Genomic DNA, 19833 nt, shown 5'->3' on the forward strand with positions numbered 1-19833 from the left:
TACCCCGGATACACGCACGGAGGTCACCGTTACTCCGTCAGCCCTTTTACATTCTGGATATCATTATTTGTAATGCATATGTTACACAAAATGGTTGGAAAGATCAGTACCTACTACCCTTCCTGATCTGGGCCGTGATATTACCTGTAGAAATCAGTCCGGTAATGAGATGGCTGCAATATCCCACCGGTTGTTGGAAGAGTTCTGACATCCCATATGAATTTCTGAACTTCAAGTTGTGTAGCTTCATAGGTAGGCTATCGTTTACTTTTCGAGTCTGAGCCAACACAAATGGCTCCGAGAAAGCCTAGGTCGATCAGACATTACCAGTCTAGGTATATCACCTTCATACCTGAAGCACTTTAACAAATAAACATGTACTCATATACTTACAATCCCAGCGTGTTACCTGTGAGTTGGGTACCTCTGGCTCTGGGAGAGACCATGTATCTGACGACAAAGCACCAACAAGTCCACAGATAAAATTTGTATAACGAGGCTTCACTCCGCGTCGGCCGGCTCAACCTTACAGGTACCTGATTCGTGCCAAGTACCATCACCCAAGCGAAATCGCAAGCCCGAGACGCTTGATATCGGTCCCCTACTGACTATGACCGCTGCGGAGCAATATTGAAACGGAAAGCGATAGACTAGTGTTACCTATCGTCACCCTCGGCATCGGCTTGAGCTTGTGCCAGCTGATGCTGTGCTTCTATCCTCATTGAGACACTTGAGTAATAATCCCTCGTATCTCCTTTCTTCACCGCATTATAGATCAGCCTTTTTTTCTCTTTCTTGCTTCCCCGTACCTATAACCATGTGGTCACCTTCCTCCCATCATCATACTCCTTCGACCGCCTTTCACACACCAGCCATGGCCAACAATACAAGCATATTTCTCTTCGGAGACCAAACATTTGACTTTGTGCCAAAGCTGCGCGAACTCTTGACTGTTCAGGACTGTCCTCTCCTGGCAGCCTTCTTGGGCCAGGCTCACTATGTTGTCCGGGCACAGATGATCCGATCGCTGCCGCCGCAAGAGCACAAACTCTCCAGGACGGCCAACCTGGCTGAGATGTTGCAAAAGTATGCCGACGGGAAGTTAAATCCAGCATTTCAGACTGCCTTGTCGTGTATATCCCAGCTGGGCAGCTTTATGCAGTGAGTCTCATCTCAATCTCTTATAAGATGGCCGGACATACTGACCATATCCGAAGGACATACGAAGAAGACAGCACAAAGCCCTACCCGCGTGCCAATGATAGCTACGTTTTGGGTGTATGTACCGGCTCGCTTGCCGCCGCTGCTATCAGCTGCAGCAGCTCTCTCTCAGAACTGCTACCTATAGCCGTCCAAACAGCCTTGATAGCATTCCGTCTTGGCCTCTGCGCACTCGAAATGCGAGACCGTCTCGAGACATCGGCTCCCGATCGTGCACGTCCATGGTCTGCTGTCGTCTCAGGTCTTATGCCACAAGTCGCCGAGGCACTCGTGAAGGAGTTCTGTGATGGGAATGCCCTGCCCAAGACTCGATATCCCTGGATCACAGCTACTGCCGCCAAGTCAACAACTATCACTGGAAGCCCCCGTGTTCTGGACCAGCTGCTTGCTGCCAAGTCATTCAGCGGCTACAAAACAACGGAGATTCCAGTCTTTGTGCCATCGCACGGCGACCATCTCTTCACGTCCAAAGACATCGATTTCATCCTGGAGACTACTGCTGTTGAGCCATGGTCGGGCTACTCAGCCAAGATCCCTTTCCTGTCAAGCGCGTCTGGCAAGTTAGTGTGGGTGGCAAACTTCAGAGATCTTGTCGAGCTGGCGCTGTCTCAGTGTCTCCTGGTACCCATTGGCTGGGACAAGGTTGAGACCGAAGTGCCTCGTCTACTCAAGTCTCGCGGTGTTAGCAGCGCTGTCATCGCTCCCGTGGGGTCATCCGCTCAAAAGAGCCTGTCGTCAGCTCTAGCAACTGGCGGTATCGCCAATGAAATTGGGACCGTGACCGGTGGGACCAACAGGTTTTCCCATCGCCCCGGAAGCAACAGGTGCAAGCTTGCCATTGTTTCCATGTCGGGAAGATTTCCCGAGGCTCAGAGTACTGATGCCTTCTGGGATCTCCTATACAAAGGCGTCGACACGTGCAAAGAGGTGCCACGTCGACGATGGGACGTCAGAACCCATGTAGACGACACCGGCAAGGCTCGCAACAAAGGCGCCACACGATGGGGCTGCTGGCTGGACTTTACAGCTGAGTTTGACCCGCGGTTCTTTAGCATTTCGCCCAAGGAGGCGCCTCAGATGGATCCGGCCCAGCGAATGTCGTTGATGTCGACGTACGAGGCCATGGAGCGTGCTGGCATCGTCCCCGATACAACTCCATCCACGCAGCGCAACCGTATTGGGGTATTCCATGGTGTCACTAGCAACGATTGGATGGAGACCAACACGGCCCAGAACATCGACACGCACTTTATTACGGGAGGCAACAGAGGCTTCATCCCCGGCCGCATCAACTTTTGCTTCGAGTTCTCGGGCCCAAGCTACAGCAATGACACTGCTTGCTCGTCCAGTCTGGCAGCGATCCACCTGGCTTGCAACTCGCTCTGGCGCGGTGACTGTGATACAGCTGTTGCTGGTGGTACAAACATGATCTTCACGCCCGATGGCCACACCGGTCTTGACAAAGGCTTCTTTTTGTCTCGTACTGGAAACTGCAAGCCGTTTGATGACGCTGCGGATGGCTACTGCCGTGCTGAGGGTGTTGGCACTGTCTTCATCAAGCGATTGGAGGATGCCTTGGCTGACAATGATCCCATCCTCGCCACCATCCTCGACGCCAAGACGAACCACTCTGCCATGTCAGACTCGATGACGAGACCACACGTCGGCGCTCAAATCGAGAACATGACTGCTGTGCTTAGCAGTGCCTGTGTTAGGCCCAACGAGCTGAGCTACATCGAGATGCACGGGACCGGCACCCAGGTCGGGGACGCGGTCGAAATGGAGTCTGTGCTCTCCGTCTTTGCCCCTGACGAGGAGGCTCGTCCCAAGAATCGCCCATTGTACGTTGGTTCTGCGAAAGCCAATGTTGGCCATGGTGAAGGTGTCTCGGGCGTGACCAGCCTTGTCAAGGTGCTCTTGATGATGCAGCACAACACCATTGTGCCTCACTGCGGGATCAAGCCTGGAAGCAAGATCAACCGACATTACCCTAACCTTGGAGCACGCAACGTTCACATTGCCCTGGAGCCCAAGCCGTGGCCTCGGTCTAAGGGGCCTCGCCGCGTTCTCATCAACAACTTCAGCGCCGCCGGTGGCAACACGGCACTGCTGGTGGAAGATGCACCCGAGCGCCAGGACTTTTCTGCACCAGACCCGAGAACCAACCACATTGTCACTGCTTCTGGCCATGTGGGAAAGTCGCTCAAGAGCAACCTGGAACGACTCCTCGAGCACATTCAGAGTACTCCGAATCTCTCGATCTCTCAGCTGTCGTATACCACCACAGCTCGCCGCTGGCATCACCTTCACCGTGTGAGCATCACCGGGTCCACCATCACCGAGGTGGAGCGCAGCTTGATAACGGCCATCGCCAATGGAGACGGTATCAACCGTCCCAAGACCAAGCCCAACGTCGTTTTTGCCTTCACAGGTCAAGGCTCACAGTACCTTGGTATGGGTCGACAGTTGTACGAGGCATATCCAAAATTCCGTGACGCCGTTGATCGCTTCGACCGTCTCGCGCAGAGTCATGGCCTCCCTTCTTTTCTGAACATCATCACCTCTGCTGAGGGCGACATGGATGCCATGCTCCCCGTAGTGGTGCAGGTCGGTCTGGCATGCCTTGAAATGGCCCTCGGTGACCTCCTCCAATCCTTTGGGCTCAGGCCTAGCGTTGTCGTGGGCCACAGTCTTGGAGAGTACGCGGCGCTGTATGTGGCCGGTGTCCTTTCAGCGTCTGACGCGATTTATGTCGTCGGGAAGCGAGCCGAGCTTCTTCAGGAACGCTGTCAGCGCGGTACCCATTCTATGCTAGCCGCTAGAGCTTCAGCTGCTTCTCTTACCGAGACGTTGGAAGGGTTGAGCTGTGATGTTGCGTGTATCAATGGCCCGCATGATACTGTCTTGAGCGGCTCGATCGAGGATATCACCGAGGCGCAACGTGTCCTCGCTGGAAAGGGGATCAAGGCGACAGTATTGAAGCTTCCGTTCGCCTTTCATTCGGCTCAGGTGCAGCCGATTCTGGAAGACTTTGAGAAACTGGCAGGTGGGGTGTGTTTCTCAAAACCGGCTGTGCCTGTCTTGTCGCCACTATTGGGCAATATCATTAACGAGGAAGGTGCCATCGGTGCCAACTATCTTGCCAGACATTGCCGCGAGGCGGTCGATATGGTCAAAGCTCTCGAGACAGCCAGAGATAAGGGCCTCATCAACGATAAGACCATCATCGTCGAGCTTGGGCCAAAACCGTTGCTCAGTGGCATGGTGAAGATGACACTCGGAAACAACATGACCACGCTATCCACTCTGCATCAGAATACAGACGTCTGGCCTAATCTCACCACCATCCTGTCGACCATCTACACTGCTGGTCTCGACGTCAACTGGGTCGCCTATCACGCTCCTTTTAACTCGGCCAAGAAAGTGATCCCTCTACCTGACTATGGCTGGGACTTGAAGGAGTACTACATCCCTTACGAAGGCGACTGGTGCCTGCACCGCCACGAGATCAAATGCGACTGCGCTGATGCCGGCAAAGAGGTGCACACTTCTGCCTATCAGGTGCCCACCGAGTCGCCCCTTCGCAAGCCATCAAAGCTGGATGCCACGAAAGAAGCCTACCCTGAAATCAAGACTACAACCACTGTCCACCGTGTGGTTGAAGAGAAGACAGAGCCGTTGGGAGCCACCTTTATAGTCGAAACAGACATGTCCCGTGCCGATGTCAACCCTATTGCACAAGGCCACCTCGTCGATGGCATCCCCCTCGCCACGCCTTCATTCTACGCCGACATTGCCCTCCAAGTCGGCAGATACTCCATGGCCCGACTCCGAGCCGGACACCCAGGAGCCCTGGACGGTCTTGTTGACGTGTGTGATCTTGTTGTCGACAAAGCCCTTATTCCCCACGGACAAGGTCCCCAGCTCCTCCGCACTACCTTAACAATGAGCTGGCCTCCCAAGGCAGCCGCCACCACCCGGAAAGCCACCGTCAAGTTCGCAACATATCTCCCCGACGGAAAGCTCGACACGGAGCACGCCACCTGCACAGTCCGCTTCACGACAGATGCCCAGCACAAGTCCCTCCAAAAGAAAGTACCCGACTACAAGGCCAAGATCCACCAGCTCCACGATGGCATGGCGAAGGGAAGATGCCTCCGATACACCCGCAAGAGCGGGTACAAGCTCATGAGCAGCATGGCTACTTTCCACCCTGATTACAAGCTCCTCGACAATCTGATTCTCAAAGAGGCAGAAAATGAAGCAACTTGTAAGATGAACTTTTCCGATGCGAAGAGCGAAGGGGACTTTGCTGCCCATCCAGCGTATGTGGATGCCATCACCCAGGTGGCTGGGTTTGCCATGAACGCCAGTGACGAGACGGATATTGCCAAGGAGGTGTATGTCAACCATGGCTGGGGGTCGTTGCAGATCTATGAGCCGCTAGTGAAGGGGAAGGAGTATGAGGTTTACACCAAGTTCAGCAGGGATAAGGGGGGTGATCTTGCTCACGGTGATGTGGTTGTTCTGCATGGGGACAAAGTGGTGGCGTTCTTTGGGAATCTGTCGGTAAGTTGTCGTGACGTCTATTTTTTTTTTCAGTGTTTGATGAAGGGTAAGATGCTGATACTCGATGATACAGCTGCGGAACGTGCCACGAAAGGCATTGCATGTTGTGCTCAAGTCAGCACTTGACAAAGGCATCCGTCAACGCGGCGGAAACCCGACAGCTCCTGCAAAGTCCAAGCCATCATTTGTTGATGTCAAACCAACGCCTGCTCCGATGACGACGAAGCAAGCAACCCAGCCAGCGCCAGCCTCAGACTCGGTGAAGAAAAGGACAGCCCCTAAACCCAAGGCAAAGACTTGCGGGACACCCAATGATGAGAAGTTCCACGCGGTCCTGCGGGTTGTTTCCGAGGAGAGCGGTGTTGCTCTCGAGGAGCTCACAGATGAGAGCAACTTTGTCGACATGGGCATCGACTCACTGAGCTCCATGGTGATTGGCAGTAGAATGAGGGAAGACTTGGGCATGGACATGGCCTCGGAATTCTCGCTCTTCATTGACTGCCCAACTGTTGGTGCCTTGAGAAACTACTTGGGTGCTTCTTCTACCGCAGCAGAAGTAGAAGATGACGAAGATGACGAATACCATGACGCCGAGCCGGTTGCAAGTCAACAGACACCAGACCCATACCTTGCACATGTTACAACCCGAGCTTCCGATGTATTGGCAACACCCACCACGGAGTCTGGCGCAGCCTTCGACAGCAGCCAGTTTCCTGCCGCACTGAAGATCATCTCTGAGGAAAGCGGCGTCGCGATTGAAGAACTCACCACCGAGACAATCTTTTCCGACATTGGCATAGACTCCCTCAGCTCCATGGTCATCTCCAGTCGTTTCAAAGAGGAACTCGGCCTAGGCCTCGACTCAGCCTTCTCCCTCTTCGACGACGTCCCCACCGTGGCCAAACTCTCCGCGTTCCTCAACAACAACAACAACAACAACAGCAGCAGCAATCTTGCTCCGGAAGAAGTCGCCTCGATCTCTTCCACCACCTCAGATCTAGACCATAGTTCCTCTATCCACGAAAGCAGCAGCAGCAGCGCCAGCGAACCCGAGGATGACGACAACGATACCCCCCCATCCATCAAGCGCGTGCCACACTGCCGTCCCTGCACGTCCGTCATCCTCCAAAGCCTCCCCCGCGTCGCAAAAAGAACCCTCTTCCTTCTCCCGGACGGCGGCGGCTCCGCATCCTCCTACGTCCCCCTCCCCCGCCTCAAATCCGACGTCGCCGTCGTCGGCCTCAACTGCCCCTACGCGCGCGACCCCGAAAATATGAACTGCACCCACACAGCCATGATCGAGTCTTTTTGTGCCGAAATCCGGCGCCGCCAACCCCACGGGCCATATCACCTAGGCGGGTGGTCCTCGGGTGGGGCGTTCGCCTATGTCGTGGCGGAGGCGCTGGTGAATTCTGGGGAGGAGGTCGGGAGCATCATCATCATCGACGCGCCGGTGCCACAGGTGATGGAGAAGTTGCCGGATAGCTTTTACAAGCATTGTAATAGTGTGGGGCTGTTTGCGAATCAGCCTGGGGGGCAGGGGGGTAGTGCTGAGCCGCCGGGGTATTTGATTCCGCATTTTCAGGCGGTGGTGGATGTCATGTTGGATTACAAGGTTGCTCCGCTCAAAGCCATCAGTGGTAGGATGCCCAAGGTGGGCTTGATTTGGGCTGCTGAGACTGTGTTGAAGGAGAGCGAGGCGCCGAAGATGAAGGGGATGCATTTTATGGTGAAGAAGAGGGTTGATTTTGGACCGGATGGGTGGGATGGGGTGCTGCCTGGGGCCGAGTTTGATATTGTGAAGGCGGAGGGGGCGAATCATTTTACGCTTATGGTGAGTGGACTGATTTGTTGTGAGGAATGTGAAAATGGGATGTTGGCTAACGCACAGAACAGAGCAAGGAGTATGTCGGGTTGATTAGCGATCTGATTGACCGTGTTATGAGTGGTTATACTGGGTGAGAAGATATGGGTAAGGGTTACGACTGTGACGAAGTTATGAGTTCTATTCACTGTATCTAGGCGAGTTGGGATATTTTGAGTTCGTTGGCGTTTTCTGGATGGTCAGGCTTGAACTTGTATCTCTGATCTCTTATGACCAGTTGGGGTTTTATTGCTAATCCCTTGTCCTTCGTATTGCTACCTCGTTCGTTCTGGAGAAATGGTTCATTCGATTCACGTTAATGGGCGTAACCCCTAAATGTCTTATTGCTCGCTCCACTCCCATCACCACTGTTCATTCCTCAACTGTGGGAGGTATTACTCCTGGCGGATTGGTCAAGCAGGTTGCTCCAGGGCTTCGGCCTGAGGCCCACTTATTGGTGAGGGGATAGGAAAAGGTTTTTGCTCTCTGGAGCTGTTTGTTTGAGTATCTGAGAATATCATCAATTATTACACATCTCTGAGGACGTACAACATCAACCCATGCGGCCCCTAAGATTACACCCGCCCCCACTCCTCCGCTAACCACTCCAAAACCAGCATGCCACTGCCCGCGCCACCAAAACACTCATCATCATCATCATCATCATCCCTAGAGTCACAAACTACAAATAAGCCCATGCTCACACACTAACTACTTCTCACCGTCACGGTCGCATAAGCAGGCAACCCGGGAGCCTCAGCATACATACCAATCGCGAAAAAAGGCGCCATTGGGCCATACAAAAATGTCACCCCCTCTCTCAACCGTTCCCCCACCCTCCCCATCGCCCCCTTGACTAGGAACCCCATCAATGGCATCCATTTTTCTCTCACCTTCCCCCTCGCCGTGACGCCCACTGCCTTTCCGTGAAGCCGTTCCCTCGTCGTGGCAAGCTCGCACATCGCCGCCCCAAGATCGGCGTAACTAAGCGCGACGTCTTGCTTTTCGTCTGCTCGGGTGATGAGAGAATATCCCGTCGGGGGGGACTCGTGAAGCGTGGGCGGGTCGATGAGTATGTAATTTAACAACCCGTTTCTGGAAGCTGGAATGTAGAGGTTGCATGCCTCTTCTAGGTCGGAGTAGCTGTTGTGGAGACAGAAACTGACAACGGAGTGGACTAGCTTGGGCACTTGGGAGGAGAGGGCGGGGTTGAGGCTTGCGGTGCGGAGTTGGAGGATTGTGGGGGGTTGGTAGTGGCTCTTGTTGGTGAGCGAGATGGTGGTGAGGGAGGAGATGATGGCTGATGCGGTGGCGGAGTGGAGGGTTGTGCCGGGGTTGCTGGCGTTGGTGCCGACGCAGTTGAGGATTGTGGTTGCTGAGGTTAGGCAGGGGGTTAGGGAGTGGGGAGAGGTGGAGGTGCCTTCGAAGATGTGGATTTTGAAAGGGGGGGGAGGGCGGGATGAGAGGAGGGTTGGGAAGGTTTGGAGGAGTTTGGGTTTGGAGCGGACGAGGATGTTGAGTTGGATTAGGTCTTGAGGGGGGTTTTGGAGGAGGTGGTGAAGGATGCTGGTGCCGGTTGCGCCGGTAGCTCCGAGGAGGGCGTAGGTGGACATGTTGATGATGGGTGAGCTTCTTTTGGTGGCGTTTACCTATGGATAGTCAGTCTCTTTCACCACGGGTGTACTGATGCCTACATGTATGCGTGGAATAGGTAGGTGAGTGACGGGTGGCGATCTGGCTTGCTGTTGGTTGATGAAGCTACTGCAATATCGGTGTACGATATTTCGGGGAGCGAATTCGTTGGCAAGTGCTTGTCGTACCGCACAATTGTGTCGCTATCCTGACTCAACTAAGCAACTTTTTGCTTTGGTGTCAACACAAATGACGTTATGGATATGTATTAGGAGTCATCGTTCATCAAGACAACCTTGAAGCCATGCAAGAAGTTAATGGTAGCAGAAGTCGCATTCGCCCTTTCCAATTCACCTTGGTCTGCATTCGTGTACATGCTACCTAATAGTACCAACGCGTACATCCAATCCCTTACTTTGGAACCGTGACAATAATAGACTGCATCTTGGAGTCATACTGATGAATCTCCACAATCTTCAACCCAGCCTCGCTCAACAGCGCCTCCCACTCAGGCTTGGTTCGCTCAACGCCTCCCAAGCTGTTCATCATAATCAAATCCATGTACGCCGACTGCCAAGGCACGCCCATTTCAGGAAGCACCACGTCGTCGATGATCAAACACGAGTCCGGGCCCATGGCAGGAATGATGTTCTTCAAGATCTGCAAAGATTCCTTGTCGGGCCAGTCGTGGAGCACATGACGGAGATAATACAGCTTGGCCCCCTTGACAGTCTGTGGGCCAAAGAAGTCGTGCTCGACAAACTCAATGCCCGGAACCGGCCTGGCACCCGCCAGAGTTTGCGGGATGTCTTGGACAATAACGCGGCCGGGGAGGTTGGGAAACTTTGCCTTGAATGCGATGGCCTGCTGACCAAACCCGCCGCCTATGTCTACCAAGACGGCCTCGTCGGGCTTGGTGGCAAGGGAACCGAGCCTCTCCTCGACGGGGTACTTGTCTACCCAGTGAACTGGGCGTTCCAGTGCCATCAGGTGGCCTAGGCTCTTCATGTGCTTTGGGTGTTGAGGCATCCACTCAAAGAGCGTCAGGTCAGTGTTGAAGGCTTTCTGGAAGACGGTCTGCTTGTTGGAGGTGATGTTTTCGTACTTGGTCTCGGCGAGAAAGTCGGGCATGGCCTGGGTACACGGGCCGGGAATATCGAAGCTACAGAAATAGTTAGCTTCTGCCGTTCTGGAGTCGTTGAGAGGGAGACTGACAGTTGGCAAATAGCACCCGCCGCATTGGGGTTCGAAAAGACCTTGGTGAAGGCGCTGGCAGTGTATTCGTACTTCCCGGTCTCTTTCACGAGGCCAAATGCTGCCATGGTACGAAGGAGACGTGCTGCTATGCATCAGTATTCCGAGTATCTGTTGCTGAAGGTGAATCCATGATCCGTACCCAAAAGTTGTGCCGAGGCCCCAGTTTGCTCAGTCAGCTGGCTCAGCGTGACAGGAATATCACTCTGCGTGAGGGTCGTGAAAATGTCGAGGTCGATGCCAATCTTGGCCAGCGCCAGTTGAAGAGGCTTCAAGCACTGTTAGCCTCCTATATCTAACTAGGTGGATGCCGTAAAGGAAAACATACCCCGCTGGTGAGTCTCATAACAACATCCCAGTCTGAATAGAAGCCAACTTGCAGCTCACGGATGTAGCCCTGGATCTCTCTTTTCCCGGCATCCTCTGCCTTGGCGTAGAGCTCTTTGATCTGGTTGAAGATGGATTCCATATTGACAGTATGTAGTGGAACAGTACCTAGTGCGTGGTGGAACGTAATACCGTGGTATTCTGTGTGACAACTTTGGGCTGCGAGAGATGTCCTCAAGTAGTACGGGTCTAAACCGGGAAAGGGATGGGTGTACTGATTTACTCCGAGATATCGGTAAAACACAATTCGGATTGGGAACATCTATGGAAGCGGGTATTCACCCAGATAGCGATATGTCCAGGGCATGTAATGATACAACAACCCCGTCAAGGCAAAGTAAATGCCATCCCACGGAAATTTGACATGGTCCGACGTTGGCAGCACGCTGACATTCCGCATACAGTACTTTCCCTCCTCACTGGCCGCTATCTCCACCATTCCAGCCGCCAGGTCCAAGAAGGAGAGCGGCGTCTTGGCTGTCTCGGTGCTGATCTCGTGGCCACTCTGCCGGTCATGAACCAACCCTCCGGGCTTGACAAAGACGGAAGTCACCCAGCCCTGCTGCGCTCGCAGGAACTTCTCGGCTTCAGCGAGGTCCTTGTAGAGATATGACACGGCAGTGCTGAGGATCGAGTGAACAAAGGCAGGAACGTCTCCGCAGAAGGACTCCTCGAGTGAGGCTGAGGAGAGCTGGATGAGTTTCGGAAGCCGTGGGGGGGAGTTGTGCTGGTTGGCCTCATGCCGAATCCGATCGAGAGCCGAGATGACAACCGATGCCGTGTCCCGAGCCACGGTGCAACCTGGCATATTGTCCACTACTGCAACCGCGAGGAACACGGCCCGAGTACCGCGGATGCAGTCGGCAATGAGCGAGATATCGTCGAGATGACCTTCAAACACCTTCACCTGCTTGTTGCTGGCGGCTTCGGGGCAGACACGGAAGAGCTTCTCTTTGGACCGACAATAGGCGTTGACCCGGTTGACGGGTGACTGCAGGAGGATTTGCATCAGAGCTTTGCCCGTGTTGCCTGTGGCACCAAGCACTGCATAAGAAGGCATCGTTGATAGCTATCCCGAGCCAGCACGGCAAACGCTTTGTGGAATGAGATGAGGGAAAGTCGATTATCGCACATGCCTAAGTACCTTAGCTGGGGAGGGCCCTTCCTGTCAGCAACGCCAAGTCCGAGGCGTTCTCGGTGACCGATACCCCTCCCCGATGCAGCTGTCATGGCCGGTACAGTACCTGATTGGCGTACAAGTTAACACTCTTTCCTCAGCATCAACGAGCAGGTGAGGTGCTCTGTCAAGTTTCCGCTTCCAATTCACAACCGCAATGGCTTTCCCAAGAGAAAGATGCATCCCCAAAGAGATCTCCCCATATAACATTCAACTTTCGCCTGAAGACACTCCAGGCAATACCCACGTCAAGGTTTTGACCCAAGAAAGCGCAGACAAGGTCTCTGAGCTGCTGATGGTAAATCATGTACGCTACCACACTCTCTTTGATGCCGTGGGCTTCCACAGTAAGTTCGCAAACGCATTGTACTGCAAACTGTATGAAACGGCTTCTGACATGGCTCTGTAGACCACACCGTGCACCATCTTCTCACTCTTTGGGCCCTGGGCGCCACTCCATCAGAGGTACAGGCCATGTACGATCTCAACAAGCCGTACCAGGCCCTCATCCAGTACCATCCAGCGTCAGTAGCTGCGGTTAAACTGAAAGAACCTGCATTCTTCAAGCAGTGCATTGGAAACCTGGACTACTACCAGGACTACGTTCGGTTTTTCCAAGACGAGATTGCCGTGAGGGGGGTCCCGGCTGTCGTGAACGAGTACCTGTTCAAGGGGGATGAGTTATCCGACGACATTTTTGCGCGCATGCATTCTGGCTTTCTTCATCCCATGATCCACCTCGGCTGTGGCCTGGAGTTTAGCCAACCCTGTCTCGTCGCCGAGGCTCTCGCAGCGGGGTGTGTTCATGACGAATGGCCAGAGTGGTTCATCTTCCCAGTGGAGGAATATCTCAAGTCGAACCCGGATGTCCCGTCAAAATCGCTGCTGGAAATCGTCACTAGTCTTCAAAGCGACCCCGTCATTGCTAACGCCGTGACACCTGACGACCCCCTCAACAAGATATCTGACGGCCTCTTGAAAAAGGTGGCCAAAGAGCTGGTGCCATATCTGGCCTCATACCAAGTCGATGCAACACCAGAGGACCTCCAACAAAAGACCACCGCCATGATACACACGTGCGCGTACATTCTCGGGGCAGCCCAGCATCCCGGCAAGGTAGAAGCCATCGACTTTGTCATGCTTCACATGTCCACGCTGGGAATCTTCTACCCGACCTTTATGGCACAAGATTGGATCTCCAACGAAAACAAGAAGCGGATGCTGCAGTGGAAGGCTTGGGGAGACGCGGTGATGTATGCCGGGTGCGGATGTCCCAAGCTGTACCCTGAGAGGGTTACTGGGTACACCCCTAAGCGCCCCCAGGACGGCTGGCCGGAACTCTGTCACCGGGCCAATGTCTATGGTGACGATGGACACATTTCCAAGGTCATCCGGGCTATGTTAAACACCCAAGAGCTACCCGAGCCGGTGGAAGGATTCCCCCTGGCGAAGGAGGATTTCCTCAAGATTGCGCATCTGGCTTTGGACTCTGTGGAGAGGATGCTGGAGCCAGGACAGTACAAAGTCCCTGATAAGATCAAAAAGACTGTGGCAGAAGAAATGCGACAAGATGAGGAGATTGTTAGGGTAATGGTGCGGTGGGTGCGTTGGTGCGGTGTGGAAGGATCGTGGGATAACTTCCCGGACCTTGTTGAGAAATCACGGGGTGAGGAGGCAGTGGTTGGAGATGCTACAATCGCTGCGACATAACTTGGTATCATCACTTGTCCTGTACTGCTTATTTGCCAAGACATAATTCACAGCCTGGTGCTCTAGAATCTGATTTAAAAATAGATACATATAATGACCTCTTCTATTTCATGTGGTATATTACTATATCGTTATTAGCCTTATATTAATACAAGCGTATTGCATGTTATCCCAGGCCGAGAATCCTACTTTGAGAATCTTACTACATGCTACCACAGGCACATGTTACATTGCAGATCATCGCTTCCGACCGTACTCAAGCTTCATGTCCTTACGGACTCATAAAGCAATGGCTAGTCCCACCGCTGCCTCTCCAGTTCTAAACTACCTCGTTTGAATCCTCCCTATGCAAAAGTAAATATAGGTCGAATTGCGGTTTCCAACATGCTCGTGACAACCCTTCTTTCCGCCATGTCAACCCTTTCAAGGGCGGCACCCACCACAACCACCGTCGACTCAACAGAACTCGGCCAAGGTCCTTACCACTACGACTTCGGCTGGACCAAACCCTTCATCAGCTCCTGCAGCAACAAGACTGTCGATGTCAAGTTCCGCTGGTCCATCAAAGGCCTCCAATACACCACCTCTTCCACATTCATGTCACCCACCGAAGAACAAGAACAGAAGCCCAGCATCGAGTCGACTTACTTCAGCTTCAACCTCACCAACCCCGCCATCGGGGGCCTAGCTCGCTGCAACACCACCATGTCTGGGCCGATACCAAACGCGACCCATGTATTCTGGTGCGACAAGTGGCTTTCAGTCGACGCTGGGACGGTTGGGCTGTATGGGACCCGTGGTCCACGGCTTCACCTGAGGTTTCATGAGAAGACGCTGTTGCTTAATGATGGGTGGAAGTGTGATGAGCCAGGGCAGAGAAGTAATGGCGAGTGAGTACATCCTTTCCTTTTGATTTGACGATGACATGGATACCGCAAGGTGTTGACACAAAGTGTGTTCAGCATACAATACAGCGCAAGAGGCCTTATAGAACTGGAATACTCGCAGTGTACTGGGGCATCTTCAGTCACCGGTGACTGGAAGCCCGGTCAGATTTATTCGCAAAAGACAATCGGTTGTCGCGCTGACCAGATCGATCTTAAGCCGAATTATCTACTTGGGGTGTAGTGAGTTGCCCTCCATGTTTGGTTGAGTGTAAACGTGGAACTATGTACAAGCTACTGACATTGACTTAGCTCTGCTGACCCGTTTTTCTTGGTTATTGGGGAGTGGTAAAATGTTGAAGTCCTGCACGTCTGGGACACAGATGGTAGCATCTCCTTGCGTCACATTGAGATCGAGCGCTAAGAGACATGATATATGAAAATCACTTGGAATTCATTTAAGAGCAGCTCTACTTGTACTCTACTCTTTCAGTCGAGGAAGATGCCTTGAACATTTGTCCCTTGAAAAGGGGTGAATAAGGGGGTGCACAGTATGGTCACTCAGGCCACACAGTGCCCGCACTGTTTGGGTCACAACGCTCCAGAAAAAATTCACAACTTTTGGCTGCCCGCAGTGATGAAGTCACACACACCCCAGCTCTCACTTTCACATTCAATCTCAACCCTCATATTCCAGTCTGCTGCCTATCTATTGTCGTGAGAATCAATCTCGTGATTTTCCCTCATTTTCGATTCGATTTTACGTCACTTCTGAGGCCCCCCTCAAACACCGAAAATGGCCTCGATCCAATTTCAAGAAGAAGAAATTGACGACCTCATCTACCTCGCCCGCGTCGGTGACAAAGACGAGCTCTCCACTCTCCTCTCAGGAATCATTGCCCGCCAGACCACCGACAGGATACCCACACCCGCCGACGTTCTCGCCCAGGCGGTAGACGAGAGCAGCAAGAACACAACCCTGCACATGGCCAGCGCCAACGGTCATGTTGGTGAGTTGAATTCTCTCATACTATCCACTATTTTCTTACATGAAACTAAAATAATTTTTGACAGAAATCGTCGAGTACATCCTCTCCCGGTTTCCAACCGCCGACAAGGATCAAAAACAAGCCTTCCTCGACGCCACAAATGAGTTCGGCAACACAGCCCTCCACTGGGCAGCTCTCAACGGCCACCTCCCAATTGTGAAGCTCCTCGTTGAAAACGGTGCGTCTGTTGCGTTGGCCAATGACAAGAACTACATCCCTCTTGACCTGGCGAGCTTCAGCGAGAAGATCGATGTGGTGGATTACTTCCTCAAGGAGGTGCGTGAGATGGAGGCTGAGAATGCAAAGGAGGGTCTAGGGGAGGCTGTGGCGGATGTAAAGGTAGAAGACGGTGAGGAGAATGAGGGCTCTTCAAAAGGAAAGGAGAAGGAGTCAAGTTGAGAGGAACGACGAATAATACCAAAAGAAGAAGAAAATGACATGAACTGAGAACTGCTCTTTGATTTGTTTTGTTATTGCTGTGATGTACCCGCCTTACTCTGGCTTCAGAGCATACATCCTAACTGGCAACAACCCACTACTCTGAAACCCCTTCTGCAGCTCAACCTGCACGAGCTTCAACTTGGCCTCCTTGAAGATGCGTCTAAACGTCGCGTCCTCCCTGGGGTGTTCTTCTGTTAGCAGCAACATTCCTCCCCCTCCCCCCCCCCCTTTAAAAAAAACACACACAAACATACATACCTCGTAACACTACTATCCACCTCATCAAAATCATCCTTCCCACTTGTACTATTATTCTCCTTCACAACAATAAACCCCCCCTTTTCCACATCCAACGCAGCTTTGCACCGCTCCAGAAAGCTCACCAGCTGGTGATCTGTCAAATGCCCCACGCACCACTGGATCCATATCAAGTCATACCTCTCCCCTCCATCTTGCATCTCCCACTGCTCCAACCCTATATTCCACACTTTACCCACCCCCGTCTTCCCCTTGAGCTCATCGGTGAACTTCTGAATCGGCTCAATGACGTCGACTTGCTGGGCGATGCCATCGAGGAGCAACCCCGTCGTCACACGGCCTATTCTATCGGGGTGTTGTCAGTGAGTATAAATTGATGGGAGACAAGCTGAAAACAAACCCAGCGCCCCCCTCCAACGCCCTCTCCACCTTCCTCCTCTTCGCGCCAACACCAAGCTTAGCCAAGAAGTTTTTTGAGCCTTGGATGTCGACTTTGCTGATGTGGGGAAACCCGCCCAACATGCCGTTCACATCTGGAGCAATAGACTCCCAATAGGCGAGGCCGTCGGTGGTATTGATGAGGGCGTCTGCTGGTTGTTGGTCCTGATTCGACATCTTGGTGGGTCCGAGCTGTTCGAGAAGAGGTGACGAAAAGAAGCAAACCTGATCTGTTAAAAGTCCTGCTGAATACCTTGAAAAGTGGCGTGAGATACTGAGAGACAATGAGGGTGGGTCTCTCAGACTTTTGTTGTCGTTGTCAAAAGTTTACTCTGATGCAGTTTCAGTTGGGCAGGTGGTGATGAAAATTACATCGATGAGACGATGCAAATGTGAAATATTACGCGTAATTTGTACGGTGTCACGTGCCTAGTGAACAAAAAGACTCAGGGAGAGAGGGTTAGGGTACAAACATTGGATGTCAGGAACAGTAAGAATCGGACACAAAAAGAAGAGAAGGACATGGAATATAAGAAACATTAGGGATCCACAATGGTAGTGAATAGTTCGGAGATCTTTTCCGGTGGCTTGCCACTGTTATTCGAGGTTTTTGGCCGTCATTTGAACCTGCTGACCTTGGTATTTCTTATCTCATAAGCTGGCTAGATTCATACTCCTTTGGCTTTGGCTATGGCCTCAAAGTGATTCACCCCGAAAGTCAAAAATGAAGCTGGGTAAACCACAACCACGTGGCTCAAAAAGGGGCAAAATATATTCCCCTCGACCGGAATCGAGCCGGTGACCTTTCGGTATCAATAAATTCCTTTACAGCCGAACGTGATAGCCAACTACACCACAAGGGGTTTCCTGGTTGTTGATGGGGAAGGCCAAAGTGGCACCTATGTGGGGACCAACCACCGTTGACTGACTTCTCTCCAAGAGACACCAACAACACCACTTGCACTTGAGGCAGCGAAAGCCAGCTGCTGATTCCCGTATCACTAGTCCGCGTGCATTCTCGCGCAGAGATTGTCATCCAGCCAGGTACTCAGATCCCCATAACTGTCCACGGCCTGTATCTCAGCTTTGATGTTCAACATCAGCATGCGCTGTAGTTCCTGTGCATGTTCCAACCCGCCGCCGGAGGGCAACTCGACAGAGGAAATGGCCCTCAGGATATCGCCAGCTTTCTTTCGGTCCCTCAAAGTGAGAGAGGACACTTTGTCGCTTGGATTTCGAAAATCTGACAGCCTGGGTCTTTTGGCCGGCCGCTGATGATCGGAGTCTGGCGCGAGAAGTAGGTTAATAACTGTCACGAAACAGAAAGAAGGGGACCTGCTCACTTTCCACCAATTGAGGAGATTCCCCGCCTGTGGTTCCATGTAATTCTTGGTCCTCCTCATCGTCAACTGCTGGACTTTGCCATGAAGAGAGGAGATCGCGACTCTTAACCCCAAGCCAGCAGAGCGAGGGGACAGTTGCCTCGTTCTCATGCTCTAGGCGTCTACTGCCATTCTGGTATGTTCGGACAATGGAAATACCGTCAGGGTCAAAGTCTGCGAGACCAAAAATCACTAGACTCGGCCGCATGGAATGTACAAGAGACAAGAACCTTCGGGTGGCCAAGTCAGGGAATCCTTTGGCCTGGCAGACAGAGAACTTAGTTATGAACACATCATCTGTAACATTGAAGCCATACCGTGATGAGGATTCCGTGACCTGCTCGGGAGTTCTTTGCATATTGAGCTGCAGCAAGAGTTCGGAAAGTTGCCTTGATCCCATGTCAGCCGGGGCCATTTAAGCGCGATAGTCTCAGCTGACCTCTTTCTCAATCACCAAAATCCACTGGACCTCATGAAAGCCAATGCTCCGGATCTCGCTTGTGGATGGCAAAAGAATACCCTACGACCATCAGCATACAACCCCTGTGTTTGATCGTCTCAGGTAATGTCTCACGGTACTATGAGAGAGCCCACAGTCAATGACGGAACCGTCTCGACTGATCAACATGATGGGGCCTGAAATTAGGCCTTTGGCTGTCGCAACCTATGATCGTTCCAGTCAGAAATTTGACTCAATGAGAGGTAACAGATGCCTATCTACAATGTTCAAATCGCCTCGGCCGACACCGAGGGTGAAAGCAAGATTGTCCACCATGACATCAACTGCAACTTGTGAGCCGAAAAGATCTGGACTTTGGTAGTATATGTTTCTGATTACTCAGGTGAGTGAGCCAACATCCCAGTCTTGGAGGTAGGTCCTCACAAACAGACCTCTTGGTGATCAACATTCCCGACAGTAAAGCCTCGTGGGAAAGCTCAATGATGCATAGTAAGGCTTCTATCCACAGAACCAGTTAGATGAAATCGCTCGATACGCCCCGGTTCACTAACCAAATTTCTTCGCTTCCTGGATGGTACGACCTGGGAATCTCACCACACCAGCTTGGCGCGCCGCTGGCGGGCCTTGTGAGCGCCCGGGGCGTGATGCTCGGACAGTTCTGTAGGGAATCATGATTTCGTTTCCGGTCGTGACAGCATCAACAATTGCTTCGAGAAGCGACTCGATTCGGTCGAGGGCACCATTGCCAGCGACAGCGACGACATTGACCGCGTCGTAGTTGACAGAAGAGGCACCAGATGAATCTTGGCTGTGAGTACCAGTGCCTTGAGAATACCCCTCAGTTGAATTTGTCGATATTTCGTCCATGGTGATCGGGTTGGCGCCGACTTACACCAACATCTGACAGATGATGCACAAGTCGCTTGCTTCTGCATTGGGGAAATACCCAGGCTTTCCGGCTCCTTCCCATTCTTACTTGCAATTACGGTAGTACTGCAATTGTTGCCAGCCCAGTGTTCCTTCCTCGTCGAGTTGACCTGATCACACACTGATCTGGCAGTGCTCCTTCCCAATGTCATCGGAAAGATTCCGACATGGATGAGGTCT

General features: G+C 52.6%; 9 protein-coding genes and 1 non-coding gene across 10 annotated transcripts; 5 read left to right on the forward strand and 5 right to left on the reverse strand.

Annotated features, from left to right (window-relative positions):
* The first annotated feature begins 35 nt into the window (after positions 1-35).
* Positions 36-8005, forward strand: QC764_207410 (Type I Iterative PKS). The gene is made up of 6 exons (XM_062944459.1): positions 36-161; positions 237-335; positions 402-1161; positions 1218-5790; positions 5864-7624; positions 7687-8005. Exons 3-6 carry the CDS (start codon positions 818-820, stop codon positions 7750-7752), a joined length of 6744 nt encoding a protein of 2247 aa, XP_062803285.1. The 5' UTR covers positions 36-161; positions 237-335; positions 402-817; the 3' UTR covers positions 7753-8005.
* Positions 8006-8229: 224 nt separating this feature from the next.
* On the reverse strand, positions 8230-9393 carry QC764_207420 (uncharacterized protein; the record flags this gene model as incomplete). Its single annotated transcript, XM_062944460.1, has 2 exons — positions 8424-9393; positions 8230-8336 (listed from the first exon to the last, which is right to left on the reverse strand). Exons 1-2 carry the CDS (start codon positions 9265-9267, stop codon positions 8230-8232), a joined length of 951 nt encoding a protein of 316 aa, XP_062803286.1. The 5' UTR covers positions 9268-9393.
* Positions 9394-9525: 132 nt separating this feature from the next.
* Positions 9526-11189, reverse strand: QC764_207430 (uncharacterized protein; the record flags this gene model as incomplete). Its single annotated transcript, XM_062944461.1, has 4 exons — positions 9526-10448; positions 10502-10625; positions 10683-10809; positions 10869-11189. The coding sequence occupies 4 exons, from the start codon at positions 11187-11189 to the stop codon at positions 9698-9700; spliced, it is 1323 nt and encodes a 440-aa protein (XP_062803287.1). The 3' UTR covers positions 9526-9697.
* QC764_207440 (uncharacterized protein) lies at positions 11190-11987 on the reverse strand (the record flags this gene model as incomplete). The annotated part of the gene is made up of 1 exon (XM_062944462.1): positions 11190-11987. The coding sequence occupies one exon, from the start codon at positions 11985-11987 to the stop codon at positions 11190-11192; it is 798 nt and encodes a 265-aa protein (XP_062803288.1).
* On the forward strand, positions 11617-13986 carry QC764_207450 (uncharacterized protein). The gene is made up of 2 exons (XM_062944463.1): positions 11617-12451; positions 12514-13986. Exons 1-2 carry the CDS (start codon positions 12262-12264, stop codon positions 13812-13814), a joined length of 1491 nt encoding a protein of 496 aa, XP_062803289.1. The 5' UTR covers positions 11617-12261; the 3' UTR covers positions 13815-13986.
* A 95-nt stretch (positions 13987-14081) lies between these two features.
* On the forward strand, positions 14082-15050 carry QC764_207455 (uncharacterized protein; the record flags this gene model as incomplete). The annotated part of the gene is made up of 3 exons (XM_062944464.1): positions 14082-14704; positions 14777-14941; positions 15011-15050. The coding sequence occupies exons 1-3, from the start codon at positions 14199-14201 to the stop codon at positions 15048-15050; spliced, it is 711 nt and encodes a 236-aa protein (XP_062803290.1). The 5' UTR covers positions 14082-14198.
* A 444-nt stretch (positions 15051-15494) lies between these two features.
* YAR1 (ankyrin repeat-containing protein) lies at positions 15495-16202 on the forward strand (the record flags this gene model as incomplete). The annotated part of the gene is made up of 2 exons (XM_062944465.1): positions 15495-15708; positions 15773-16202. The coding sequence occupies 2 exons, from the start codon at positions 15495-15497 to the stop codon at positions 16144-16146; spliced, it is 588 nt and encodes a 195-aa protein (XP_062803291.1). The 3' UTR covers positions 16147-16202.
* QC764_207470 (uncharacterized protein) lies at positions 15777-17061 on the reverse strand (the record flags this gene model as incomplete). Its single annotated transcript, XM_062944466.1, has 3 exons — positions 15777-16366; positions 16447-16791; positions 16847-17061. 3 exons carry the CDS (start codon positions 17059-17061, stop codon positions 16240-16242), a joined length of 687 nt encoding a protein of 228 aa, XP_062803292.1. The 3' UTR covers positions 15777-16239.
* Positions 17062-17659: 598 nt separating this feature from the next.
* On the forward strand, positions 17660-17747 carry QC764_0038680. Its single transcript has one exon. It is a non-coding gene; the product is annotated as a tRNA-Tyr (tRNA).
* A 138-nt stretch (positions 17748-17885) lies between these two features.
* On the reverse strand, positions 17886-19792 carry SPO11 (endodeoxyribonuclease; the record flags this gene model as incomplete). The annotated part of the gene is made up of 8 exons (XM_062944467.1): positions 19278-19792; positions 19158-19224; positions 18988-19096; positions 18841-18930; positions 18706-18786; positions 18584-18655; positions 18228-18528; positions 17886-18169 (listed from the first exon to the last, which is right to left on the reverse strand). Exons 1-8 carry the CDS (start codon positions 19591-19593, stop codon positions 17886-17888), a joined length of 1320 nt encoding a protein of 439 aa, XP_062803293.1. The 5' UTR covers positions 19594-19792.
* Positions 19793-19833: the final 41 nt, after the last annotated feature.

The sequence above is a fragment of the Podospora pseudoanserina genome, chromosome 2, assembly GCF_035222485.1.
Source record: "Podospora pseudoanserina strain CBS 124.78 chromosome 2, whole genome shotgun sequence".
Classification (NCBI taxonomy): Eukaryota; Fungi; Ascomycota; class Sordariomycetes; order Sordariales; family Podosporaceae; genus Podospora; species Podospora pseudoanserina.